Source organism: Emys orbicularis, chromosome 23, assembly GCF_028017835.1.
Source record: "Emys orbicularis isolate rEmyOrb1 chromosome 23, rEmyOrb1.hap1, whole genome shotgun sequence".
Lineage (NCBI taxonomy): Eukaryota > Metazoa > Chordata > Testudines > Emydidae > Emys > Emys orbicularis.
Window position 1 is genome coordinate 2,419,361 of NC_088705.1, and position 24,871 is coordinate 2,444,231.

General features: G+C 45.9%; 1 protein-coding gene across 1 annotated transcript in view; it reads left to right on the plus strand.

Moving 5' to 3' along the window:
- Positions 1 to 24,871, plus strand: part of GRIK3 (glutamate ionotropic receptor kainate type subunit 3) — a 229,489-nt gene that overhangs the window by 125,767 nt on the left and 78,851 nt on the right. The window contains exons 2-6 of the mRNA XM_065421725.1: positions 6,028 to 6,204; positions 10,299 to 10,556; positions 12,043 to 12,224; positions 14,659 to 14,712; positions 22,673 to 22,846. Of these exons, the coding sequence (XP_065277797.1) occupies positions 6,028 to 6,204; positions 10,299 to 10,556; positions 12,043 to 12,224; positions 14,659 to 14,712; positions 22,673 to 22,846 (845 nt within the window). The remainder of the gene's footprint in view (positions 1 to 6,027; positions 6,205 to 10,298; positions 10,557 to 12,042; positions 12,225 to 14,658; positions 14,713 to 22,672; positions 22,847 to 24,871) is intronic.

Genomic DNA, 24,871 nt, shown 5'->3' on the forward strand with positions numbered 1-24,871 from the left:
GCCTTTGTGCGAAGGGGAAGGGATGAGCCTCACCAATGGGTTTTATTTTTATTATTGTTCATTATTTCTACAGTAATATCTGTGCTTTTGGAGCAGTGCAGACTTGTATAAAGGTAAGTCCTTGCCTTCAGAAGCACAAATTAAGGCCCCAATCCTGCAAATGCTTATGCCTGGGAGTAACTTTGCATACTCAAATGATCCACTCGTGTACGAACAGTTTCTGGGATCCTCCTATATGTACATACAAAGTGTTACTATCCCCATGTGCAACATGGGGAAACTGAGACACAAAGAGAGCCAAGAAAATGATTTGCCCAAGAGCAGAGAGCGAGTGAGTGACAAAGCCATTGGTGAGCCTCATCCCTTCCCCTCTGCACATTTGCTGTTCTCTGCTGTTTGTAATGGCATAAATAACTAAGCATCAATGTCCCCCCTGCCCTTCCACCATGCACCTCTCCTGCCCCTGCTGCCCCACCCCAGTATCTGGCCCCTGGCTGCCCCTTCATTCGGAGCGCTCTGTAATTGTTTACTTGGTCAGATCAGCCCCCTGACAAGCCGTTCCCCGTCTGACTTCCAAGCTGCTGTGGCAGTGCGAGGCTGAGCTGGTCTCACTAGGTTGCTTGGCCTGGCTGGCTGGGCCAAGGGACCAGATGGGATGCCATCTCGCAGAGTGAAGGGATTTCGTAGCTGGGTATTTTTAATGTGATGTTTGAATGAGAGATACTCCTGACGATAGATACTGAATAATTAATGTCAATGAGGTGGAGTTTAGCTTTTGCTGGGATGGAGAATGGCTCCGTGGCCCTATAAATATTTCACAGGATAAAAAGGGAACGAGAGGGAGAACTCCAAGCAGCAGTATGGCGTGTAGGCTCACAGGAGCCTCCTTTGGGTTGGGGAAGGGACACCCTTTGCTGGCTGAGCAGAGCAGTACATTAAAACGGCCACATGCTGCTGATATTCCTGTCTGAGATACAAGAGTAGCAAACACTGCTAGAGGACAAGGATCTAGGGGTCAGGAAATTCAGAATAAGAAGACCGTACAGCATTGAGGACTGTGGATAGCGTTTCCAAGATCACTTGGTTGCACCTGTCCCCAGTTGGCAGTGACCAGAGGTTATTGCCAGAGGGTTGTGCTTCTATTTCACAGGGAAATGTCCCAGAGCAGGCCCTAATGACCATGTATTCACAATAATCATCACCATGATGTCAACAGAAGCAAAGGACTGAATTAGCCAGGGAGACTGAACGCCCCTAGAGATGGGCTGTTGATGGTTGGGGGTGGTAGGAACATTCATAGATTGATAGATTTCAAGCCAGAAAGGTCCATTGTGATCATCTAGACTGACTTCCTATATAGCACAGGCCAGAGAACATCTCCGACATAATTCCTAGAGCAGAGCTCTTAGAAAAACATCCCATCTTGATTTTAAAAATTGCCAGTGATGGAGAATCCCCCACAGCCCTTGGCAAATGGTTTTAATGGTTAATTACCCTCATTGTTAAAAACTTATGCCTTATTTCCAGTCTGAATTTGTCTAGCTTCAACTTCTGGCCATGGGATCATGTTATTTCTTTCTCTGCTTAGACTGAAGAGCCGCGTAATCAAGTCACCCCTTAGTCTTCTCTTTGTTAAGCTAAGTAGATTGAACTTTTTCAGTCTATCACTATAAGGCAGGTTTTCTAATCCTTTAATCATTCCCGTGGCTCTTCTCTGAACCCTCTCCCATTGATCAACATCCTTCTTGAATTGGGGGCTCCAGAACTGGACACAGGATTCCAGCAGTGGTCGCACCAGTGTCATATATGGAGGTAAAATAACCTCTCTACTGCTACTCGAGGTTCCCCTGTTTATGCATCCCAAGATCGCATTAGCTCTTTTGGCCACAGTGTCACATTGGGAGCTCGTATTCAGCTGATTATCTACCACAATGCCCAAATCTTTTTCAGAGTCTGCTTCCCAGGATAGAGTCCCCCATTCTGTAAGCACGGCCTGCATTCTGTGTTCCTAGATGAGTACATTACATGTAGCTGTATTAAAACGCATATTGTTGGCTTGCGCCCAGTTTACCAAGCGATCCAGATCGTTCTGAATCGGTGACTAGTCCTCTTCATTGTTGACCACTACCCCAATTTTTATGGTACCTTAAAGACTAACAGATTTATTTGGGCATAAGCTTTCGTGGGTAAAAAAAACACTTCTTCAGATGCATGGAGTCGAAGTGGGGTTTTTATCCACGAAAGCTTATGCCCAAATAAATCTGTTAGTCTTTAAGGTGCCACCAGATTCCTCGTTGTTTCTGTGGATACTGACTTACACGGCTACCCCTCTGATACTTGGTACCAACTTTTATGTCATCTGTAAAACATAAGAATTATCTGCCCTAAACTCAATAAAATCATGTGTCCACCTAGTTCAGTGTCCTGTCTCTAGCAGCTGGTGCTGGCCACTGTCAAAGAGGAGGGTATAAGAAACTGATAACCTGCCCTTAGAGTAATTTCCTTCCTATCCCCCAATCTTTAGAAGCTGGTTATGCCCTGAAGCAGGAGAGTTAAGAGCCCTTCCAAAACTGGGGGAAGTGTTTGGTTGTTTTTTGAATCCTTGCTATATCAACTCTGGACATTATTGCTATTCATATAAATGCTCCATTTTTTTTTCTTTTTTTGCATCCCGCTAAGCTCTTAGCCTCAGTGACATCTTGTGGCGATGACGTTCGCAAGCTGAATGTATTGTGAGAAAGTTCCTCCTCTATCTTGGTGGGTCCTGCACTTATTGGCAGATTTTCTTGCCTCAGAGATTCACCACGTGGGTTGGGGAACAGCCCAGAGACCTTCCCCTCTGGGAGAACCCACAGTCCAGGTCAATTGGGAGGTTTGGGGGGAACCCGGGCCCACCCTCTACTCCAGGTTCCAGCCCAGGGCCCTGTGGACTGCAGCTGTCTATAGTGCCTCCTGTAACAGCTGCATGACAGCTACAACTCCCTGGGCTACTTCCCCATGGCCTCCTCCAAACACCTTCCTTATTCTCATCACAGGACCTTCCTCCTAGTGTCTGATAACGCTTGTGCTCCTCAGTCCTCCAGCAGCACACCCACACCCTCTCACTCTCAGCTCCTTGCGCCTCTTGCTCCCAGCTCCTCCCACTCACACCACAAACTGAAGTGAGCTCCTTTTTAAAACCCAGGTGCCCGGATTAGCCTGCCTTAATTGATTCTAGAAGCTTCATCTTAATTGGCTCCAGGTGTCCTAATTAGCCTGCCTGCCTTAACTGGTTCTAGCAGGTTCCTGATTACTCTAGTGCAGCCCCTGCTCTGGTCACTCAGGGAACAGAAAACTACTCATCCAGTGACCAGTATATTTGCTCTCTACCAGACTCCTGTACCCCACTGGTCTGGGTCTGTCACAGTATATTGTGCAGAAAAATCTTTCCCTTGATCCATTTTAAACATGGTGTGGGGGAAGTTTGACCTGTTAAGTTACCGGCCTGTGGATGAATTAGGGAATGTCTACACTGCAGTTAAACACCCGGGGCTGGCCTGTGTCTGCTGACTCAGGCTAAGGGGCTGTTTACTTGCTGTATATACATCATCCTAGGGGCTTCAGTCCCAGTTGCCATCAGCCTGGCACTCTTGACCAGCACCAAATTAATATAAACATGTATAGACAGTGTGGTTTGGACCTGGAAGGAGGAGGCATGTAGTTTCTTAACTACCAATAGAGCTGATAAGGTGTCTGCCATCTATAACGAAACATTGTAAAGGCTTTCCTAAATCGAAGAGGAAGGCTTGCTTCCAGCTATTGAACCTGGAGACCATCTGTTACCAGCTGCATTTGCGGAGCTCATTCATTCATTAAGTGTTTTGATTTGCGTGTTATCACACAGAGTCAGGTTTGTGTGTCTTACCAGGGCTCTTTAGGGGCAAAAGATTGTTCCTACATTGCCGAGACAAGGATATACAATTACATAATTTACGCCCTCACTCAGTCACTTCAATTAGAGAGGCTGCCAGTGGGGAATTGAGGACAAGACTTACAAATGCAGAGCCAAGAAAGCAAGCGATACCATGACATGAGCTCGCTGCCGTTGGGGAAATGTAATGGCATTAACAATTTCCAAACATGGAAGAGCATGCGTTCAAGCCGTGCATTATTGAGCAGTGCAGGCTGTAGTTGTAGGCAAACTCAGAAGTTTCTGCTTGTCTGAACTAAGGACTTGGAGAGCCAAATTCAACGAGGAAAAAAAAAAGATGAGGCAGAGGAAACTAAAAATAAGGAATGACAAAGAGGGAACTTAAGGATGAGCAGAAAGCAGCTGGAGATTTCACTCCCAATTCTTATATTAATTATAATTCTGCATTATTCACACAGCACAATTACTGTGTATGGTAAAAGTCAACACACTGATTGCTTCATTGGTGGAGAATCTAAGACATAAGACATCACAGCATGGCAGGAGATAGGGCCCAGAAGGGGAAGCCAAGGCAGCAATTCCTGGTCACTGTCAACTTGGACCATGTTCAAGTTGGTGACTTAGAATTTAAAGGCTCCAGATTTTGTTCCCAGAACTCTGCACTAGAGCAGGGTGGGAAACGATTTAACTGCTGCAGGAGAAAAAAAAAATTCTGTTCCAAATGGGGACAAAAATTCAAAATCTTAAAAGAAAAAAAATTGTGAACCAATAATGTGAACAAAATTTCATTTTGGTTTAATTTTGACCTTTTTAAAAAAAGTTTACTCTTGTTTAGTATAAATTAGCTAAAATTTCAAAACAAAATGTTGTTTCAAAACAACTTGAAAAGCAAAAAATTGTTTTTTAAAATGTCAAAATTTCCCATTTTGATGACTTTGAAACTTTGTTTTTCATTTTTTTTTCAAATTTGGAGATTCACTGAAACTGACCCTTTCCTTTGAACAGTTTTGGTTTTGACAAATTGGTGTTTTCCAGCAGAAAAAAATTTTGTTGGAAAATTCCTGACCTGCTCTCCTTATGCTCCACACCCATTTTATTCTTATCCTCCTAGCAACAGCTGGTTGAAAAATATCAATTCTGTTTGATGGGACGGTTTCTTAAATGTGTTTTTCTTAATTTCATTTGAAAATGTTTCAGTTTTCAGCAGATTTTGAAAACCAAAATCACAAACAAAAAATTTATTAAAATTGTAATTGTTTGATTGTGAAAACCAAACATTTAAATCAAAAACTGAAAAAAATTACTGAAAATGTTGCAGTTTCCAGTTTTTCATGAAAAAACAAATATTTTGACCAAAACAAAAGTGTCCAACAAAAATATTTATAGTAGTCAAAATGCCTTTTGTTTAAATGGAAAAAAAATTTCAACCCGCTCTATCCTGGCCTCTGTATCCTTTCTCTCTGATGTTGATTGAGGCTCAGTCGCCTCTAATCTCAGATAGTCCGGGGAAGGGGAAGGAAAGTGGGGGATGGCAAAACAGGGCGGGATAGGGAGAGAGAAACTTATGACAAAATATTTCCGGAATTGTTACTATCTCTGAGCATCCCTGGTTTCAGCCCCAACATAAGCCACCAGCATCTCCCCAGCAGTAAAAGGGGAACCAGGGAAACCCTCCTTCTCAGAGAGGCCCTGTTTCTTGTTTTTAGGTGTTGCCATAATCTGACTTGGCTTCCCTGCCTGCCGTCTCTGGGCTGGGTGCTCAAGTCAAAACAGAATGTGCACAATCATGTACACAGCAGTGAGCGGCTGGGCTCCCAAACTCCCCTGAGCTTCCTAGGGAAATTGAGAGAGGCCCCCCCATGCAGTTTGGAAGATATGGAAGTTCCCACTCGCTGATAAATCCAGGGGAGACATGGCTGTAGCCAGTAGTGTAGTTGAGCATAAATGCGGGTAAAGGGAGATTAGTTTACCTATTTCTTTTTTTACCACTGGCTGTAGCCCTAATGTAGCTTTGAAATGTGTCGGCTTTTCCCAGGAGTTTGTCTCTGGACATGCTGTGGGAGAGGGTGCTCCTGAACCTTCATGTTGTTGGTAACTATTTTGGTCCTGTCTTGCAGGAGGAATTTTCGAGTATGCAGATGGCCCCAACGCCCAGGTTATGAGTGCCGAGGAGCAAGCCTTTAGATTTTCTGCCAATATTATCAATAGAAATAGAACTTTGTTGCCTAACACAACATTAACCTATGACATTCAGAGGATACACTTCCATGACAGCTTTGAAGCCACTAAGAAAGGTAAGTAGATAGCATGTTTCTCCATCTGGTGAAGGATTGGCTTGAGCAGAGGCAGACTGCTCTCTGCTCACCTGTTGAACATGTAGCCAGGAGCTTGAAGGTCTTTAATGGCTTTATTTAATTATTTATTTTTAAAATGTCATCTCTTCTACCCATTTCCATTTTACTCCATGTCAGCTGAAGCTGCTAAGGCTCAGATCACCTACAAGTGACTGATATATGCATGTGGCAAAAATAAATATCTTACGAGTACTGCGATCAGCTATGGTAACAATGCACTGCTGGAGACATCATGCATATACCCACTTGGATGACACCTTTGGCAACATCCTTCCTGGAAGTACATGACCTGGTGTGCATGGCAGGGAGGGAGATTAGAACCTACCTGGAATGCTATAACAGTGTGCCAAAGGTTAACAACTCTGGGCTCCACTGATACAGGTAGACCCCATAAAATCTTGGCCCTGCATCTCCCAGAGGAATCTGAGTAACCACTGCATTCAGAGCTGCTCACATTGCTTTCTCTGAATTGGGGCTTACACACAGGTACATATTTTTGAAATAACCTGACCACAGTGAGAAAAGGTGGACAGCTTCAGGAGCCTCAAGCCAGCCAGACTCGAGCTTCCTTGTCTTCTGTAGCCTGTGCAATAGTTTCTTTATTAAAACCAACACACAAAGGAACAGGTGTTGAAGCCCACTGTATTTTTCATGCAGATGTTTCCATGTACTTGAACTTCATGCAATAGGAAATTCCAAGATGCCACCAAAGGTGTTGATGGCAGAAACTAAAATAATCCTGACTCTCACTCGTCGGGATTCTCCCACTTCAGGTGGAAAGTGGCCACCACTTTACTGGAGTTTATGAATATCTTTTCCTAGAATCCTCAGGACCATTGTAGCACCCAGTATGTGCAGGTCCATTGCCTGTTTCTACAGCTGAGTTGACTGAGGCACCAAGCCGTCAAGTGAATTCCAGATCAAAAGCCTTGTAAATCAGATGCTCAGCCATGCATCTCCCAGCTCCTTATCCTATGCCGGTCACTAGACTATACAACTCCTCCACCCGCTAACCCTAGACAGCTAACCTATTTCTCTTCCAACTCTAAAGTTTGCAAGGCTCTTGAGCAGCTCCACTTAGACATGATATTAATGGACTATGACAAGTAAATAAAGTTATGTTTTTAAGCCTCTCCTTCATGTTTAATTAATATACCACTTCCTGGTGCATTTGCATTGCTAGGTAAAGACTGAGAACTCTATCCAATGAAGCAGAGTCCTCCTATCCTCCCACCCCCCCCCCCACACACACACACATGAAAAGAAGGGTAAAACATGAGCATTGAAATGATGGGTTGTGCCGTTATTAAATGCTGCTTGCCTGTTGTGGTTTGTGTGGATGTGCTATAATGTTGGAGGTGACGGTCTGGTGAACTTTTTAAAAGCACAGAAGTGTGGAATAGTAATGGTGGACCCTAAAAGCTTAGAAATTGGATAAACATGGAAGAGTTTGTCTACGCACCACCTATTTCTAGTACAGCGGGATTGCACCTCCCTTCGCCCCACCGCCGCAAGTCGTTATGGTTATTGGATGCCAGTTGATTTGAGCTGCTAGTGAGTGAGGTCCAGAGGGCGGGAGGGAGAAACTGAATGGCACAGCAAGTGCTCTGGTTGTGGTTGACCTGTCAGCTTGTGAAGGTGATGGATTAGCTTCAGCTGGGGGGGGGGGGGGGGGGGGAAACCTGCTCAGCAAAAGTATGACTCTGTCCGAATTCACAGACCAGAGCGGCATCAATAGACAAAGCTGGTAACTGATTGTCACAGAGTCTACCAGGAATCAAGGCTGATATTTGCTTTTTTCAGGGGGTTTTATCTTGGAAGTTCCCCTAGGTTTTGTGACCCCTGCACTGTGCTAGGCTGAAGTGTAAGTATCATGTTTATCTTCACTGAAGCATTAATTTTTTGCTGGATGTTAAACCACACAGGAACCAACGGAGGGGCACTTGTGCGCGTGCATACGTGAGTGTGCAAGTGACCATGTATGTGCGCACACTCCCTACCTGGCAGGAAGCGGTGTGGTTTCTGCCTTACCAAATGGAATGTAGCTTGTACACTACAAGATGCAAGCTTCTGCACAGTGTCAGTGCGATGTTTATAACACAGGTGATGACATTCAGTTCATTAGCACCCCAGTCCTGCTCTCATTACACCAGAGAGAACTTCCACTGACTTCCGAGAGCCTTTTGTCTGAGCTGCTCGTACTGGACCAGGCCCATAAAGGCCAACTTATTTCATTTGGTAATTTATCTAGTGGTTTCCCTACACAGAGGACAAGAACCTAGTACTGCCAACGGCTAGCAGACCTAGTCCTTTGAGCCTTATGCTTTTTGTACTGAAGATCTGGAGTTCTGTCCCCTCTGGTGACCCCTGGTGTCACTTCCATATCAAATATGATTGAATTTCTGGCCCCATTGTGGCAAAACTTTCTGGCTTCAGTGGGGTCAGGATGTCACCATATATCTGATAACTCTCGGAGCAGAGCAGCATGGAGGAGTACAATACCCTGCTATGGGGCTCAATCCTCAGTCCAGTCCCCATGCAGCAAAGCATGCAAGCAAGGGCCTGATATTCCGGCGGGGTGACTGGCCTCACTGAGCTCCGTGTCAGCTGGCATCCCAATAGAAAGGGGCTGTTCACGTGTGTAAGGGCTAGAGGGTTAATCCTGTAACTGTTAGTAAGTCTGTGTCATTGCTGAGCTTGACACAGATAAATATATTTTATTTTTAAAAATAAGTAATTGCTGTATGCATTTCAGAATGAAATAATTTGCGTGTTATTTAATGTAACGATGGAGTCAAAGCCCCAGTCTATGCTAAGCATCTGCAAAATATCGGGGTTTTAAGCTTAAACCATGCATTCACAGTAAACTAAATGAAACCTACAAACCAAAATCCAAAAATCTCACCAGCCATCCACCTCTGTTTTCTGGCCACTGAAAATATATTGAATAAATCACAGATCATTTTTGTATGGAAAGAGAGGTGTGGGGGAGATGCTTCCAGACCGCCAATGGCTATGGTAAGTTTCAGTCGCATGGGATTCAAACCAGTAGGGAGCCCAGAAAAATGGGCATTGTTTATCATGCAAATAGGAATCAATCCTTTTTCATATTGAGCTGATTGGGAAATAAGTGGTTTCTTTTTCTGTGAAAATTTCAGGTTTTTCTTTAAAAATCCCAAACCCCAAACTCCCATATCTTAGGTTTTCAATTTTTTAATGCAAAATTTAGAAGAAAATTGACATTTTTAATGAAAATTTCAGTTTTGTCAAAAAGCCAATTTTCATTTTCAAGAAAATTCAGTGGGAATTTTTTGCCCAGCTCTATATTTATACCAGTCGCTGCCCAAGTGACCATCACTGCAGGGCCTAATTCTGTTCTCAGTCGCCTTAAGTAGTAATTACTCCTGCAAGTAATTCTGCAAAGATCAACGGAACTACTTGCTAAGGGCTGCTTGGAGTAGGTGAAGGTGGCAGTCAGGCCTCGGAGAATGTCTCATCACTGGAGCTTGGCTTTATGGTCACTCTTTATGAGATAGGAGAGGGCTCTGTGACCCAGCGCTGTTGATAGGATAGTGCCATTAACTAAAGAGCAGTCAATGTTATCACCATGCAGAGCTGGGATTAAAAAATGAAAGATTTGTGCGTAAGGAAAAAATCCCGAAAATCTCAAGACATTGTACATTCCCTCAGCTGTATCAGGCTTGGATAATCATTCCTTGATCCAGAACCTGACCTGTCATCTCTCGTCTGTCTATAGAACCTTACCTGCCTCTCTGCCTCTCCTCTCTGTTCCTTTCTTTTTTAATATTTATATTTTGGTTGGTACCCAGAGGCTTCTGTCTGTCTGTCCATCCATCCCCATACATGCCGCTCTATCTCTCTCCATGTGCCAAGACAAAGCACCAGAGCTGTGCTGTTTGTGATAGGACTGAATTAGTGACACACTCTCGATGGGCTTGCCTCCCCCAGTGTTAATCAGCCCCAGGAGGGATATTGTCTGGTGTATTGACAGCCTCGATCCCTTTCTATTCCAGCCTGTGACCAGCTCGCCCTGGGGGTTGTAGCAATATTCGGGCCTTCTCAAGGCTCCTGCACCAATGCTGTTCAGTCTATTTGCAATGCACTGGAAGTCCCCCATATACAACTTCGGTGGAAGCATCACCCTTTGGATAACAAGGACACTTTCTATGTCAACCTTTACCCCGACTATGCTTCTCTCAGCCAGGCCATTCTGGACCTTGTACAGTATTTGAAATGGAGGTCAGCTACCGTTGTTTATGATGACAGTACAGGTAGGTGAAGGGGGAGCGAAGCAGCTCATCTATTGTGGGTTCCGTTTCGGGACTTTTCCCATGCGCCCTGGTGGAGTAAAATCGTGTTATGTGCAGTGAGACGAGTCCACAGGGACAGATCCGAATTCCTCATGAACTCACAGCAGAAGCGCACAGGGTTATTTGGAATATGTCTAAAGCTTTTACCAACTTGTCAATGGGGCTAGCCTTCATCACCACGGCTGCTGACAAGGGCCAGATGAAGGATGAAGTTCTCTGGCAGTGTAAATTGGTGCCACTTCACTGAAGGCAGTGGCGCAATGTCAATTTACATGAGCAGAGAATTTGGCAGGTAGTTTTGCCACTGAGGGCACAAAGCTCCCGCTAATGGCATAACTGAGCCTACAAAGCCTTTGCTGTCTGGCTCATACCATAGAATGCACCTTACAGACGTTTGCAGGTAGAGGGAGCTGATGATAGTGGAACAAAGCCCAGCAAAGCACCTGCTCTAAAGATAAAATCATGTTGGGTCGCTTGTTCAAGACAATTTCACGAAACCAGCTAGTTTCCTTAGGGGAAGTGCTGAGGAGAATGCCGTGTGACATTGCTGTTGACTAATGTGGCTCCCTGTATATTCCCCTCCGTGACATGTTCAAATGCACGTCTTCCATTTTGCACGAGGACACTTGTCATTGTCTCTCCCTCCTTTGCAACAGCCTTCTATTGGGTTTCTTCTTGCACCGCTAGATCCCACTAACTTTAACCAGCTGTGGCCCGCATGGCACTGTGCTTTCTCCAGAGGAAAGAAATGAGTGCACGGGTAGAAAGAAAGTCTCCGATTATTTTCTTTTTCTGCCCACAGTTATGGCCGTAATATAATATGATAGAGACGAGATTCTTCTCTTCAGATTGGAATTAATTACCCCTAAAGACTCAGTTTGACTCAAGTCTAAGTTAATTGGACTTTTTTTTCTTTTTTAATCTATACACAGTAAATGAAACAGATTTTGGAGTTGTTGGCTGGCTGGTTGTCATGCTCTCTCTTTTCCCTAGAACACGGGCTCTTAATTTGCAGGGGCATGACCCCAAAGCTGTAGGGGGTCATGACTGTCCTGCTAATGCCACATGGCCAAATGGTGGGGGGCAGGGGGAAGGGCGCATCCTGGTTAGATCTCAGCTAGATGGAAGGTGGGTTATTAGGAATGGGGTTTCTGATACAGTAAAAGTTGGAAAACAATTGCCATAGATGTGGTTGAAATTTAAAACCACGGCCCAGCTGCATCCTTTATTTCGGTAGACATTTAAAAAATGCTAAATATTGGGGGGTAGAGGGGGGAAGGGAAATTATTTTGTGAAATCAAATTGTGAATGAAAATTAACAGTTGCCCAGTAAAAGTGTGTGGAGGAACCCGGAGCCCAGTGGATGTGGAAGGGACCCGCTGCTGGCAAGAGCAGCCCGCCCTGATAATGCTGTGGGTTTTGTCTTTTTGAAACGCTGCTCTCTAAGGCCTGATACGGCTGCAGGAGCTTATCATGGCCCCGTCAAGGTACAACATCCGGCTGAAGATCCGCCAGCTGCCCATCGACACGGAGGATGCCAGGCCCCTGCTGAAGGAGATGAAGAGAGGCCGGGAATTCCGCATCATCTTCGACTGCAACCACTTGATGGCAGCTCAGATCCTCAAACAGGTGAGCTCCGGAGGGGCTGCAGCAGGAGGGGTCCTTTGGAAGGCGGGAAGCCTCTGGAAATTCATGCGCATGCAAGGATGATAATCCAGCTGAAACATCTGTGGTGTACCCCTGCAGGTAACGTCCTTTACAATAAATACGGCACTTTTGCAGCGGCAAATGCTTTGCTTAGGCTCTTTTGGGCAATGTTCTGAGGCTATAGTTAAAGCGACTTCCCCTACACTTGGTTTTTACATCTGAAAATACAGGTTTTGTACAAAGAACTATGCTACAAGGGTCAGGTTGCAGGGCAGAGCACACAGAGAACACCAAAGTTAGGGCTGCATTGGTAACCCCAACTCGGCTCCCTTGTGCATCGGTATTAAAATTAAGGCTGGCCACACAATTGCTGTCAACACTTTTTGGTTGCAAAATTAGGTTTTTGACTAAATGAAAATTTTCAGGAAAGTGTCTGATTTCTGCAGGAAATTTCAACTTTTCTTTGGGGAAAAAAACCCAAAATAATGAAAAGTAAAAATTATCCATGGAAAAAAATCAAAATTTTCCACTTCAGGGAGGAAAAAAATCCAACCAGCTCTAGTTAGGATACAAGACCAGATCCTCATCTGGTATTAGTGGGTGCAGCTGCATTGGCTTCAGTCTTTAACCATATGATCACATACCATTTCCTCTGTTACCACGCAAGCGGCTCTCCAGCCCTCAGTACGTGAGTGCAGCACTTGTTTCTCCCTTTGTCAGCCAATGTATCAAATTGAATTCTGCTCTTGGCCACTTCTGTCACTGTTCATTTAGCCCCGTCCCTGCATGAATGTTGTATTACTTCCTGGTTTCATGTCATCTCTCCCATCTGTCCTGCCGCAGGCCCCGTGAGCACGCACACACGGGGACATTACATGAGATGCTACATTTTGGTAAGAACTCCTGCGAGGTACGCATGTACACACACAGCTAAGAACATTCTGTAGAAAGCTACATTTTGGATAAGATCTGTGATGTACGCGTGTGCACGTGCACACACACACACACACACACACACACAAGAAGCCACAAATTTGGTCACAATGGAAAGTCCAAGATTGCCACATTTCTGGGACTTTTTATTGCTATGTTGGGTAATTCTCCGAGTGTGAGCCTAGATGTCAGTGATTTCCCATTGACCAGCTTTTTTTCTGCTTCTTGATTTGTGTCTCTCACATGCCAGCAATGATGTGTGGGAGTCATCGTTTATATGGACTTCTGCTTCTTGGTCTACCCTGATCCCTTTTGCATCTCAAAGATTAGCTGTAGAAGGAAACACTAAAATATTGCATCCATTAACTGCACACTGCTTTACACCCTGTGCTTCAAAGATGCTGACATGCTATTTCCTCCAGACTAAAGGAGCTAAGGCAGCTATGAAAAAAAATAGCTATTTGTTTCTCTGGACATCTGCAGCTCCTGCTTCCTGCCAGAAACTGTCTCGCCTTTCATTCCAGCCAACTATTAAGATCTACTGCAATGCTTCTTGGAAATAGTAAACATTGCCCTGGGTGCCAGATTTTGCTCTGACTATTTCTGGAGCAGTCCTTTCAGCCCATCAAGCAGTTTTAAATGTATACTAATTGATTTGACTTCATTGATAGAATAATACTGAACGGCTGAGTGGCTTCCCTCCATTCTCCTCCCCCCCTGGACTTTTTCTGACCCCCCAAAATATTTCTAATTAGAGTCCCAAATGCTAATTATAATCCTCTGTTGATTATGTTCAGAAAAAAGGGGAACAGCCGTTTTTAAAAAATGAGTTGTATGAATGTGGTAGGCACCAAAGACCCACACTAGCCGCGACAGATGGAAATACACAGCAATGCCAATACAAATTTAAGGAATAAAAAGCTTTACACTTCACCTTTTAAGATCAACACAAGGCAGCATTACTCTGGTGGTGGGCTGTTTGTCTGCCTAGGTTTCTATAATGTTGCCCATCACCATGGTATCCGGACGACCTTCCTCAAGAAGTAAACACAGCCATATCTTTCTCCCTCTGTCCCAGCCAGGCCAGCAGCGGCCAGCTGATTGTCAGTGTTGGGATTTCACTGGTATAGGACATGTGGGGATGCCCAGGTGTTGTAGTAAAATTTCTGGATTTTTCTCACTGCTGGAGCGCCACGCCCCACTGAAGTCAATGGGATCTGAATGTGCTCAGTACCTGTTTAAAACAGGCCACAGGGGCTGTAGGCCTTGATTCAGCAAAGCATGTAAGCATATGCTTATGTCCCAGGAACTTAAAGTTAAGCACATGCTTAAGCACTTTGCTGAATCAGTCCAGAATCCAAATGTGTTTCCTGTTTCATCTCTCTGCATGTATCAGCCCTTCAGGTGTTTTTCTTTCACTGTTTCTTCTAGACAGTTTTACCAGACATCTGGCTAACCCTCTTTTCCCCCCACTCTTCTTAAGGCTATGGCAATGGGAATGATGACGGAATACTACCACTTCATCTTCACTACTCTGGTAAAGTATCAAATCAATACAACTCCTTTTCCTGTCCCCACGCACCGGGAATGAAATGTGAGCAGGTGCTGCATGTAGTCAGCGAGCCGTACGGAATGCTTTTTTCTGGGTGTGTCATACAGCTCCAGGACCCTGGAGGGGCAGGGTGGACCTGTATTAACAGAACAGTGACTAGGAGGTTTTACTTAGCTTTGATCTAAAATCATTTATTTTTTCATTTAAACTGGCCTTCTCATTGAAGCATCACGTATCCGTTCATGTTAACAGACACGCTGGTTCTCCTCTCATGCACGCTGCTTTTCATCAGTGTAACTGCATTTACTTGTCTGGAGTTACTCCACATATACACGAGTGGCGGCAAGAAGAGAATCAGTCCCGCACTAGTTATTCAACTTCTTTTCCTTCCGTCATTTTGGTCTCGGTGCGACTGCTCACACGCTGAAAGCTGAGCATGTGGACAAGGGCCTTAGCCACTGTGGATGGGATTTGTGGGTGCTGAAATTCAACAGATGTTGGGAACCTCTCTGCTGAAGCTCTTTTGAGAACCGCATCCTAACCCTCCTTGCTCTGGTAGATATTTCGACACGGCAGGTTTATTTTGCATGAGAAGAATTCAGCTTGAAATTATCTTCAGTCTCGTTAAACATGGGCTAGTTCCCCTCTGACTCCAGGAGGCATTTTTCTTGGCATGTGTTTTTTTTGTTTTTTTTTTGTTTTAATTTAGGGTGTTATTGTCTGGGACTCTCCTGAATTTGGCATGATGCTAAAAAAACTCATGTATTTTTCCCCTTTAGGAAAGAAACATAATAAACTAACCCTTAAAATTTGCAAAACTTATTTTTCAAATACAAAAGACATTTTAATTACTCCTACTGCCATTATCTATTCCAGGCAGCTTTAAGCAGTTCCCAGATAACCTCCTATTAATCAGTCCCAGCTGAGCTTATAGTACATCTCATGTGTAGGTAAACCCTGGAGGTGGGGGAAAATGATAATAAATTAATAGATAAGCAATCACAATTAATGCCACTTTCCTGAAATAACAGTTATACCATGGGAGAGACGTTTTAATCTATTATTCCTGAAGGCAATGTTTTCCTAGCTTACAATGCACATTCTCCAGCTTCGACCGTACTAGACCCATGGGGCGCTAATGAATTAGTCTATTATGTTACAGGGAATGTTTCTGAAAGGTCCCTAGTCAGTGCTGAATACACTGGATCACCATTTAGCATGGAAAGCTTCACCATTGTGCCGAACAGCAAACCTGAGTTCAACATGTCGGGCCCCCTCTTGATCGTCCGTCTAACAGAGATGGGAGCCGGGAGCCGGCAAGATGCCCCGCGAGGCCGTTGTCTGGTGTCAAGCATAGCCCCTGCTTCCATATGAGTTAGGGTTTGATCCTGCACGGGGCTCAGCACCCTCAGCTCCCGTTGGGGTCAGCGGGACTTGGCACCTCTAGAAGTGGCTCCGCAGCTTGTAGGATTGTGCGGCGCCCGTACAAAGAGACGTCTCCCTAACGCAGCTGTTTGAGGGTAGTTCAGGAAAGCTGGGGACTCAAGCTACGGAGTGTCCTTAGAATCCGTGCACCAAGCTCAGAGTGAAAGAACGTGTGCAGGGCAGCGTCTCAGGTAGGCGCATACACCAGGAGAGGAGCTAGAATAAAGGGGGAAGAGGGCTGATGTTCTGCTGCTTACTCCACTCATCCAGCTGAGCTCAAGATCTCCGCTGCACATTGGGCTGCTCTGAAGAGGGCTAAGGCTTAACGCTGATGCAATCTGTAGCCGTGTGTACTGCGAAGGGTGAGTTCAGTACCTGGAGGACTCTTACTCTGAGCCTGAGTGGGAAATTGCACAGCGGAAGACTTGGGGCAGACCTGATTATTAGGCATTTAAATTAAACTGGACTGGCTTTCAGCTGGTGCTGAGCACACCCTACTCCTGTGAAACTCAGCACAGCAGGGAGGCAGGTCACTTTGATAAAAAGAACAGGAGTCCTTGTGGCACCTTAGAGACTAACACATTTATTTGGGCATGAAGCTTTCATGGGCTAATGCTCAAATAAAAGTCTCTAAGGTGCCACAAGGACACCTGTTCTTTTTGCGGCTACAGACTAACACGGCTGCTACTCTGAACCAGGTCACTTTGATGTAAATCAGTTGGTTGTGTTGAAACAGGGAATCAGGTGCCTGACTTTCTTATTATTACAGTAGCGTCTGGAGGCCTAAGCCAAGATCAGGGCCCCATGGTGCTAGGTGACATCCAAACACAAAGAGCTCTGCTGAAGTCAAATGGGGGTTGTCAGTGCAGTTGTTGCCGGATTTGGACCATAGCAAGTCCCCGCCCCTTTCTGTGTGTCTGCAGAGCAGCTAACACAATAGATCCCTGATCTCTGCTGGTGTAGACTCTCAAGAAGCAATGTCTGTCATGGAAGGTGGAGCTTCCACTAGGAACTTTTAGCTGGGAAATGTCAGGGGTGTAAAAGCAGCTCAGTAACTCTGAAAAGCAATGTTCCAGAGAAGGGGGCCGGGGACGAATCTGAAGCACCAGAGTCTGTGACGGAAGGAAAAGGTAGATGAACTGGAAAATGGAAACAGATGCTCCAAGTTGCAGATATAGGCGAGGCAGGAGCAGAAGGTCTGGGAGGAACTAATACTGTGATTTTTTTCCCTTGCAATTTTTGCAACTCAGTTTGAATTCTTAATTGTCCTCTTATCTCTAGAAGCTGAAGAGTCAGATTTCAGCTGAGATTTCAAATGGGCTGGAGGAGAGTGGAAAGACTCAAGTTAGCTTCCATGTGAGCGAAATCAGGTCCTTGGGGAAGTGAAGGGCTACAAGAGATGCAGAACAGGAGATAGTCACACCCAGAGTATGGGCACTGTGAGAAAGGAGTCCAGTGCTGGAGGCATGGCAGAGAGGGGAATAGAGAGAGAGGAAGTCCTAGAGGTCAGTTGGAGCTAGCTGGATGGATTTTGTCATGTACAATTAAAGCTGTGGAAGTGAATTCACCACCTTTTCCCGAAGCACTAACAGATACTCTATGCCTAAAAATTCTGATTGCTGGAAGAATGAGGAATACGAAAACTGTTCCCCCGGGGTCGAGCAATAGACTAATAAACCCATAGTCTGAGATAAAGATGATCTTAACCATCCAAACCCTGCTGCGATTAAACATCCACACTCTGAGTTCAGTCACCTGGCATCATTTACGAGAGGACACTCAAGTCTGATTTTCAGCCTGCTCTTTAACTGGGTCTCTGGTTTTCTACCTAAAATGTTGCAGGTGAAAAATGGACAATGCAATTCTTTGTGGGCGTGATTGGTGACTGGACCTGCAAACATCTACATGGCATCAGCTGTGCACTTTGAGGGTGCAAAAGAGGAGGCCAGCATTTAAAAATAAAATCAGGCCCTAAAGGCTTATTAAGGCCCAATAGCTGCAACGATTCCCAGTTCTTCTACTGAGCGTGCAGTCATAGAGGTCTGGAATGCGCTGGTTTTATCACACACTGATTATGGTTCTGCATTTGGGGCCAATGCTCTGTCAACTGTTCCATAAATTACAAATTCTGCAAGCGGGAGAGTGCGCCATCAGGGTCATTACACAGGGTCAGCCTGTGACCAGGGCCGGCGCTTCCATTTAGGCAACCTAGGCAGTCGCCTAGGGCATCAGGATTTGGGGGGTGGCAATTCTGCGGCGGGGGGTCCTTCCGCGCTCCGGGTCTTCGGCGGCAATTCTGCAGCGGGTCCTTCACTCGCTCCGGGACCCGCCGCCGAAGTGCCCCGAAGACCGGGAGCGCGGAAGGACCCCCCGCCTAGGGCGGCAAAAACCCTTCGCTGCTCCTGCCTGTGACTTCACCAAAAACCACATTTGCATAGCTAAGCTGGTTCCTGTTGGGTGTCAGGAGAGATCAGTGTCCCGCCACTAAGATGCACAAAGGCATAAATATCTCCAGTCCTTGCTTCCTCATTGAGAGATTCCCTGTCGTCTCCTGGATGAATCCCCTTAAGGAGTTGCCAAGCCTATTTCTAAACTCGATACATGCTTGGGCAAAGCTTCCTTACCAGGCAGAGCTCTGGCCTCGCTAACTCTTCCCAGTGCTGCTCTTGAACAGCTAACAAAATCCAGCAAATTGCTACGCGTGCTATTAACATTGCCCAGTAATCTCCCAAACTGCGTCTGTGTGTTTGCAGCATGCTGCCTATACCGGCACACTGGCCAATGCAGGAAACATGAGGGTCTGTTCTTTAACTCACCCTTGGGCAGAATGGAATTGTGTGGCTGAAGTGGTATATTGCATGGACCATCTCTCTCCTGTATTGAGACGTGCACCCAGTGATCCCTGCCTCATTGCACAAGCAATCTGGGCCAGATGACTCACACAGGGACTGCCAGAGACTATCAGACAGAAAAACGAGACTTCACCAGCAGGGGATCGATTAACGGTTAAAATATAACCCAACTTTTCAAAATCCCTTCTGAGAACAATAAACGTATACCCATCCTTATCGCTTCAGCCCCCGTGAGCCATAGCAGGGAGACCTCATTACTACCCACAGTAACAAAGCTTTGCCAGAAAACAAGGCACTGGCCCGTGTGGGTGGACACTGAGGCTGGGATTAATAGGGTGGAAATTCCCCCATGAACAGCCATTCACTCCACGTTCCAGAAATGCTCTCTCCTTAGACAGCCCCTGTCACCACAGCGATAAGAGAGGGTTTACGAGGAGAAATGACAACAACAGTCTCTCCCTTTCTCCCTTCCCAGCTGGAAAGAGAAATGGCTTGCTGAGTTCCTAGGGCTCCCTGTGTTTGCATGTGCGAGTTGTGTACGTGTGCAGGGGACAGTGTACGTGCAGAAACTGTTGAAGTTGAAGAACTGAGTCTTGTCTCTAGGCCTGAGAGTGGCTGGATCCCAGGTTCTTTCTCAGGGTGGTGAGCTCCATAGCCTGGGAACATCTGGTCCCCTGCACCCATGGGTCTCCCCCATTGGTGTAGAGCTGCACCGTTGTGCAGGATTGTAGCGGTCATGGAGGGAGAGGCAACCACAGGCAGCTAGAGCGCTTCCCATGGAGGCCTTTGTAGGTCAGGCGACACACCCTCAACTGTACTATGGACTCAGCAGGGAGCTCTCTAAGCGGCTTATGTGAACCCCCTGCTGCAGTAGCAGCTGGCCCTGGAGCAGGTCGGACCACGTGCTTGTGGGAAGCAGCGGGCGCTGCTCTGCTGGGACACAGAGCAAGATTTAATCTGTGACTTGGCTACTTCCTTTGACAAACTCCTCCATTCGATCTGAGCACAGAAGGGGGTACAGTATGCTAGGTGGGATAAAGGTGCGTGGAGTTTACGTCGAGCAGGCATTTGAAAATTGCCATCTTCCCTAAATACTGCAGTGGGCTTTGCATGTGAATACGGTGTGAATAACGCGGCAGAGAATGACTGAATGTGATGGAGATGAACATACTTCCCAAATTACAGCCTAGTGTCAAACTCATCCCCAATTTGCACTTTGGGTTTTTGACACTGAACGAAGAACCAGACACCTGTTGGGTTAGCTTTGGGGGTCAGCCAGGCTGTTCATCTAATCTTGTAGGGTTTGTAAATCCCTAAATCAACACACCTCGCACATGTCCCGTAGATCTAGGGACTTCACCTCATGTCATTGCAAAGTTCCCTGCCTTCCACACCACTTGGGGGTCCCCTCACTTGTACTGTTAAAGACTATTACATCAGTGTAGGTGACCCCTCTCAAGGCCAGGGGTCATTTTGCATGCGGCCTGCCCCCGTTAGCCTTCTCTTGCAGGCCCTTTGAGAACTCCAGTGCAGTCAGTCTTGTGGCTAACAGTACCCCCACCCAGGGACGGTTTAATAACAGAAATGATTCAAACAAGCCTGAGGGTTCTGAATAACCAAAATGGTTCAAACAATCCCCCGAGAGACCCAGAGGGAACCCCGTACCCGTAACACAAAAGTTCATACCCAGCCTGGTTTAGTCGGCCGCACACCGAGCTCTTCACCCTACTGCTCTCTACCAGGAGGCCCCGGGCCCCACCCAGGCGTGCCTCGTCAGTAGGCAGGGTTGGCTGGCCTCAGCCCTGCAGCCCTCAGGGACGAGCTGCCCTGGTGCAGTCAGTAATAAAGAATCATGGGGCTGAGGTTCCAGAAAGTGTCATTTTCCATAAAGGAAGGAACCCCGCGGCATTTTAACTTCCCAGCAGGGACCCTTTTCACGGCTCACATTTCACCCCAGGTCTGGTCCCTGACAGGTCGAGCGGTGTGGCACACTGTGGTAGTTAAACACTGACTTTGATGAGACAGTATCAGGGTAAAATCGAATCCGGCAGGGAAGCCAATGGATTTGTATTGCAGTAGCACCTAGGAGCCTGAGCCCTGTCCCAGGACCCTGTTGTGCAAGGCGCTGTACAAACACAGAACAAAGAGACAAGTCCCAACCCCATTTGTTTCATTTTGGGGTGTTTTTCATCACGTTTTGTGGGTTTTTTAGTTAATCTAGTTTAATTTCTAAACAATGTCATTTTGAAACAAAAAGTCAAAACAGAAACTCAGCACTTCCTAGAATTTGGCCCAGGAGAATGTGTTGCATGCAAACTACTTTTTTTATTGCCTCTCATCTGTTTTAGAGAATGAATCAGCAGAGAGATGGTAGGAATGGGATGATCTGGGATTACAAAATCAATAACAGTTGCAGAAACGGTTCAAAATAAAATATGGTTAAAGCGACTCATTAAGCAGATTATTCCAGGACCGAAGCCCCCTCCTGATTGCCGTTCTCTGCCGCGCTCGTTCACGGTTCCCTCATTTGTGAACTCCCAGGAAACCTTGTTCAGCTTCATCATCCAGGCAGCTTCCAGTTCCCTTGGGTGAGCTGTTCTTGTTTTTTGCCGAGCTGAACAGCTGTGGTGTGTGCCTGGCGTGTCTCGGATCCAAAACCCATTCCGATTTGTTTCTGAGGTTTGAGCTACAGACCTCCCTGTACTGAAGTTAATATTCAGATGTGGCAGAGCCAAGAGATGCATTAAGGAAGTGCGCTAACGAAGGACTGCAAATACCCCCTCTCTCCCTGCCTGCCAAGTGACAGCTTTGGGCGGGTTGCCAGTGGAGCTAAAGGCTGCCTGGCTTCTCTGCCTCTCTCTTTTTTTATTGTATAAAGGGCACACTCATTCATTTGCAGACTGTGTAGACTGGTCCTAATGTCAAGAAATTCATCTTCTATAGTGATCTGCAAATTGACATTCCAAATTTGGAGTTATTCTGTCATCCAAGATACTGTCCAGGACTCAGCACTCAAAGCAAATTCTCCAGGAAAAACCTTAGGGAACTTTTATAGGATTAAACTCAAATGCAGAAACAATGCCTTTTAAGACCTCATTCTGCAGGGTGTAGTGGCCAGGCACCAGTCTCAGGGCGAGGGTTGGATGAAATTTTTCAGTCAAAGTTTTTCTCTGAAAAATTCATATTTGGGTCAACCAAAATATTTTGCAAATTCTTATTGAATTTGCCAAATAACAAAAATCAGAACAAAATGGAAATGTCTCATTTCAATATTTTGAAAAAAAAAAAAAGATTTTTCAATTCAAAACGATTTTGTCTTTTGAGTTAAAAAAAACTTGAAAACTAGACATTTCATTTTGGGTTGAACAAAACATTTTGTTGTTGTTTTTCGTTGTTTGTCTTGTGTGTTTAGATTGTGACGTCTTTAGAAAGGAAATTGGCTTTTCCTAGATGTATGTAGCACCATGGGGCCCTGATTCCATTGGGTACTATCATAATATGATATGGACGGAGCTCTACACCCTGCATTCAGTACGGCAGCATCCTGTATCCCACTTTCTGTGAACCCTGAACTCTCCAGCTTCGTACAAAGACACCACATTAAACAGAGGAAATGAGACAAAGAAAAGAAAGTCACAAAATGTTAAAACTGATTTCTCTCTTTTAAGGATCTTTATGCACTAGACCTAGAGCCATACCGCTACTCTGGAGTGAACCTGACTGGCTTCCGGATCCTCAATGTGGAGAACCCTCACGTGTCTGCCATCACTGAGAAATGGTCCATGGAGCGGCTGCAGGCTGCGCCCAGGGCGGAGTCGGGCCTGCTCGACGGGGTCATGATGGTACGATGGTCACTTTAAAATCCCTTTGGCATGGGGGGGTGTTGTCCCTGCCCTGACACAAACGCCACTCCCGTTATATCTGCTCTGGCTTCTGCATGGGCTCTGGGGAGGGAGGGATTTCTCTAGGACTTTACTGAATAATTGGCATTTATTTCCTGCTGATTATTTCTCTGCTTTTGAAACTTAACGAAGGATCATAGCTGGGCATCCCTGTCATAGATGCATCGGGCCATATTCACTCTGGTGTATCAGCATGTGTATCAATCGCAGGGGAGCTACATCTCCTTGGCCCATCATCCATAAAAGGCTGATGTGTGAAGATAGCTGCTGATCTTCTGTAAATACAGCAGTTGATGCTGATTGCTGCAGCGTTTAATTAAAATCCAAAAGCAGATGGATAGGTGATCCACTGGGGAAAAAAAAAAATCTTTTTAGGTTTTTCATACAACTTTAAAAATCAAAAAAGCCTCCATGCACTTTCATTTTGCTAAACGTGGTCTCCCCTGCAGGAGCTAGATCTGAAGGTAGTTATTCGCCAGTGGGTGTGTGAGCAGTGCAAAGCTACCACAGACAAGGATTTGAGTACAAGAGAAATGCACATTCGGTGTCTTGAGGGTTTTGCAGCTGCCCCTGCTGCAGATAAGTCCCCTGGAAGCCTATGCTGAACGTGCAGAAGTCCATTAATGGCTCTGAGCATTATTTATTAGTATTGGAGCCAGTCAGGAAAACCCCCACAAACATTTATGTCAATATTTTCAAATTGTAAAAATTTCCACCAGCCCTATAATTTGGAGAAAAAACTGAAAGAAAACTGTGGAAATGTCAAGAAAATTGTTCCTTTTTTGTTTTTAATTCTGAAATTTGGAAACATTTTGACCAGCTCTAATTGTTCTTATTGTTCTTGTGATTATTTCTTATGAATAACAGTAATTCTTTGCCTTTCTCTAGCACCCAGAGGCTCCAGTGGGTGCTGTACAAACATACAATAAAAGACTCATTGGTTCACATCTCAGCCAACTTGTCCCAATACACCCCATCCCAGGGATCCTTCCTCCTGTACTTAGTTGCCCTCTCTTGAAATTGCCTCTTAAATACAAGAAAGCTCCCATGGTTTAACCTCTTCAGTCCCAGTACTGTCCCACTCTTATTACAGTCCCTCTGTGTTGGCCAGCATGCCCAGGGGCCGCAGCTTCCGTGCAGCTATATGACTTGTCTTAATGGTGCAACCCCCTGTCATGTCTCCTCCACAAAATCTGGATGCACATCGACTGATTAGAAGCTGCTAGTTCAGGCTGCCGCGTGGCTGGGCCATGCAGTGACCACGACTAGGTGCAGTGTAAACCCACACAGTATGTGCTGGGAACGAGAGGCAAAGGAGAGTAGCTGTTTCTTTTATCAGATCGATACTGTATTCCTTGTTGGAACACGCCTGGATTTCTCTGCGCCGGCCCGATGCACAGTGCTCGCTGAACTGGAAAGGTACATGATGCATGTGCTACAAACCCTGGCGCTCCCAGGCTGAGGAGGGAACTCTCTCCTCATTGCTCTGCACAAGCTGCGTTTCAGGTTGGGGCAGGCGGGCGCCTGCTCCTGAGAACCTGCTCCTGAGAACAGGCACTGGGAATTCAGAATGCTCGTGCCGTTCAGTGTGAGCCATGTCACCAGGGACGTGCCTGCCACTGTGACAAGCTCTTGCACGGAACTCACCAGAGGGTTGGGTTAGATTCAGGACAGCGGTGTGATATTTCACAGGGCACAATCTTGCAAGGTGCTGAATGCCTCCTGGGAGGTTCGCCAGCACCCCTGCCTTCCACAGACTTCCCTGGGAGCTCAGTACCTGGCAGGATAAGGCCTGCAGTTTGGAGTGAGTGATCTGGAGAATGGGAGCAGAGCTGACACGCTTGTGTTGGGAGCCGGGGTTCCCTGCAGCCCCGGAATGCTGCTGCTGTTGGTAGCAGCTCCGTTCCCAATAGTTACTACTGGGAGGATGCCTCACCCCACATAAGTGCTGCCTGGCTTCCTTCT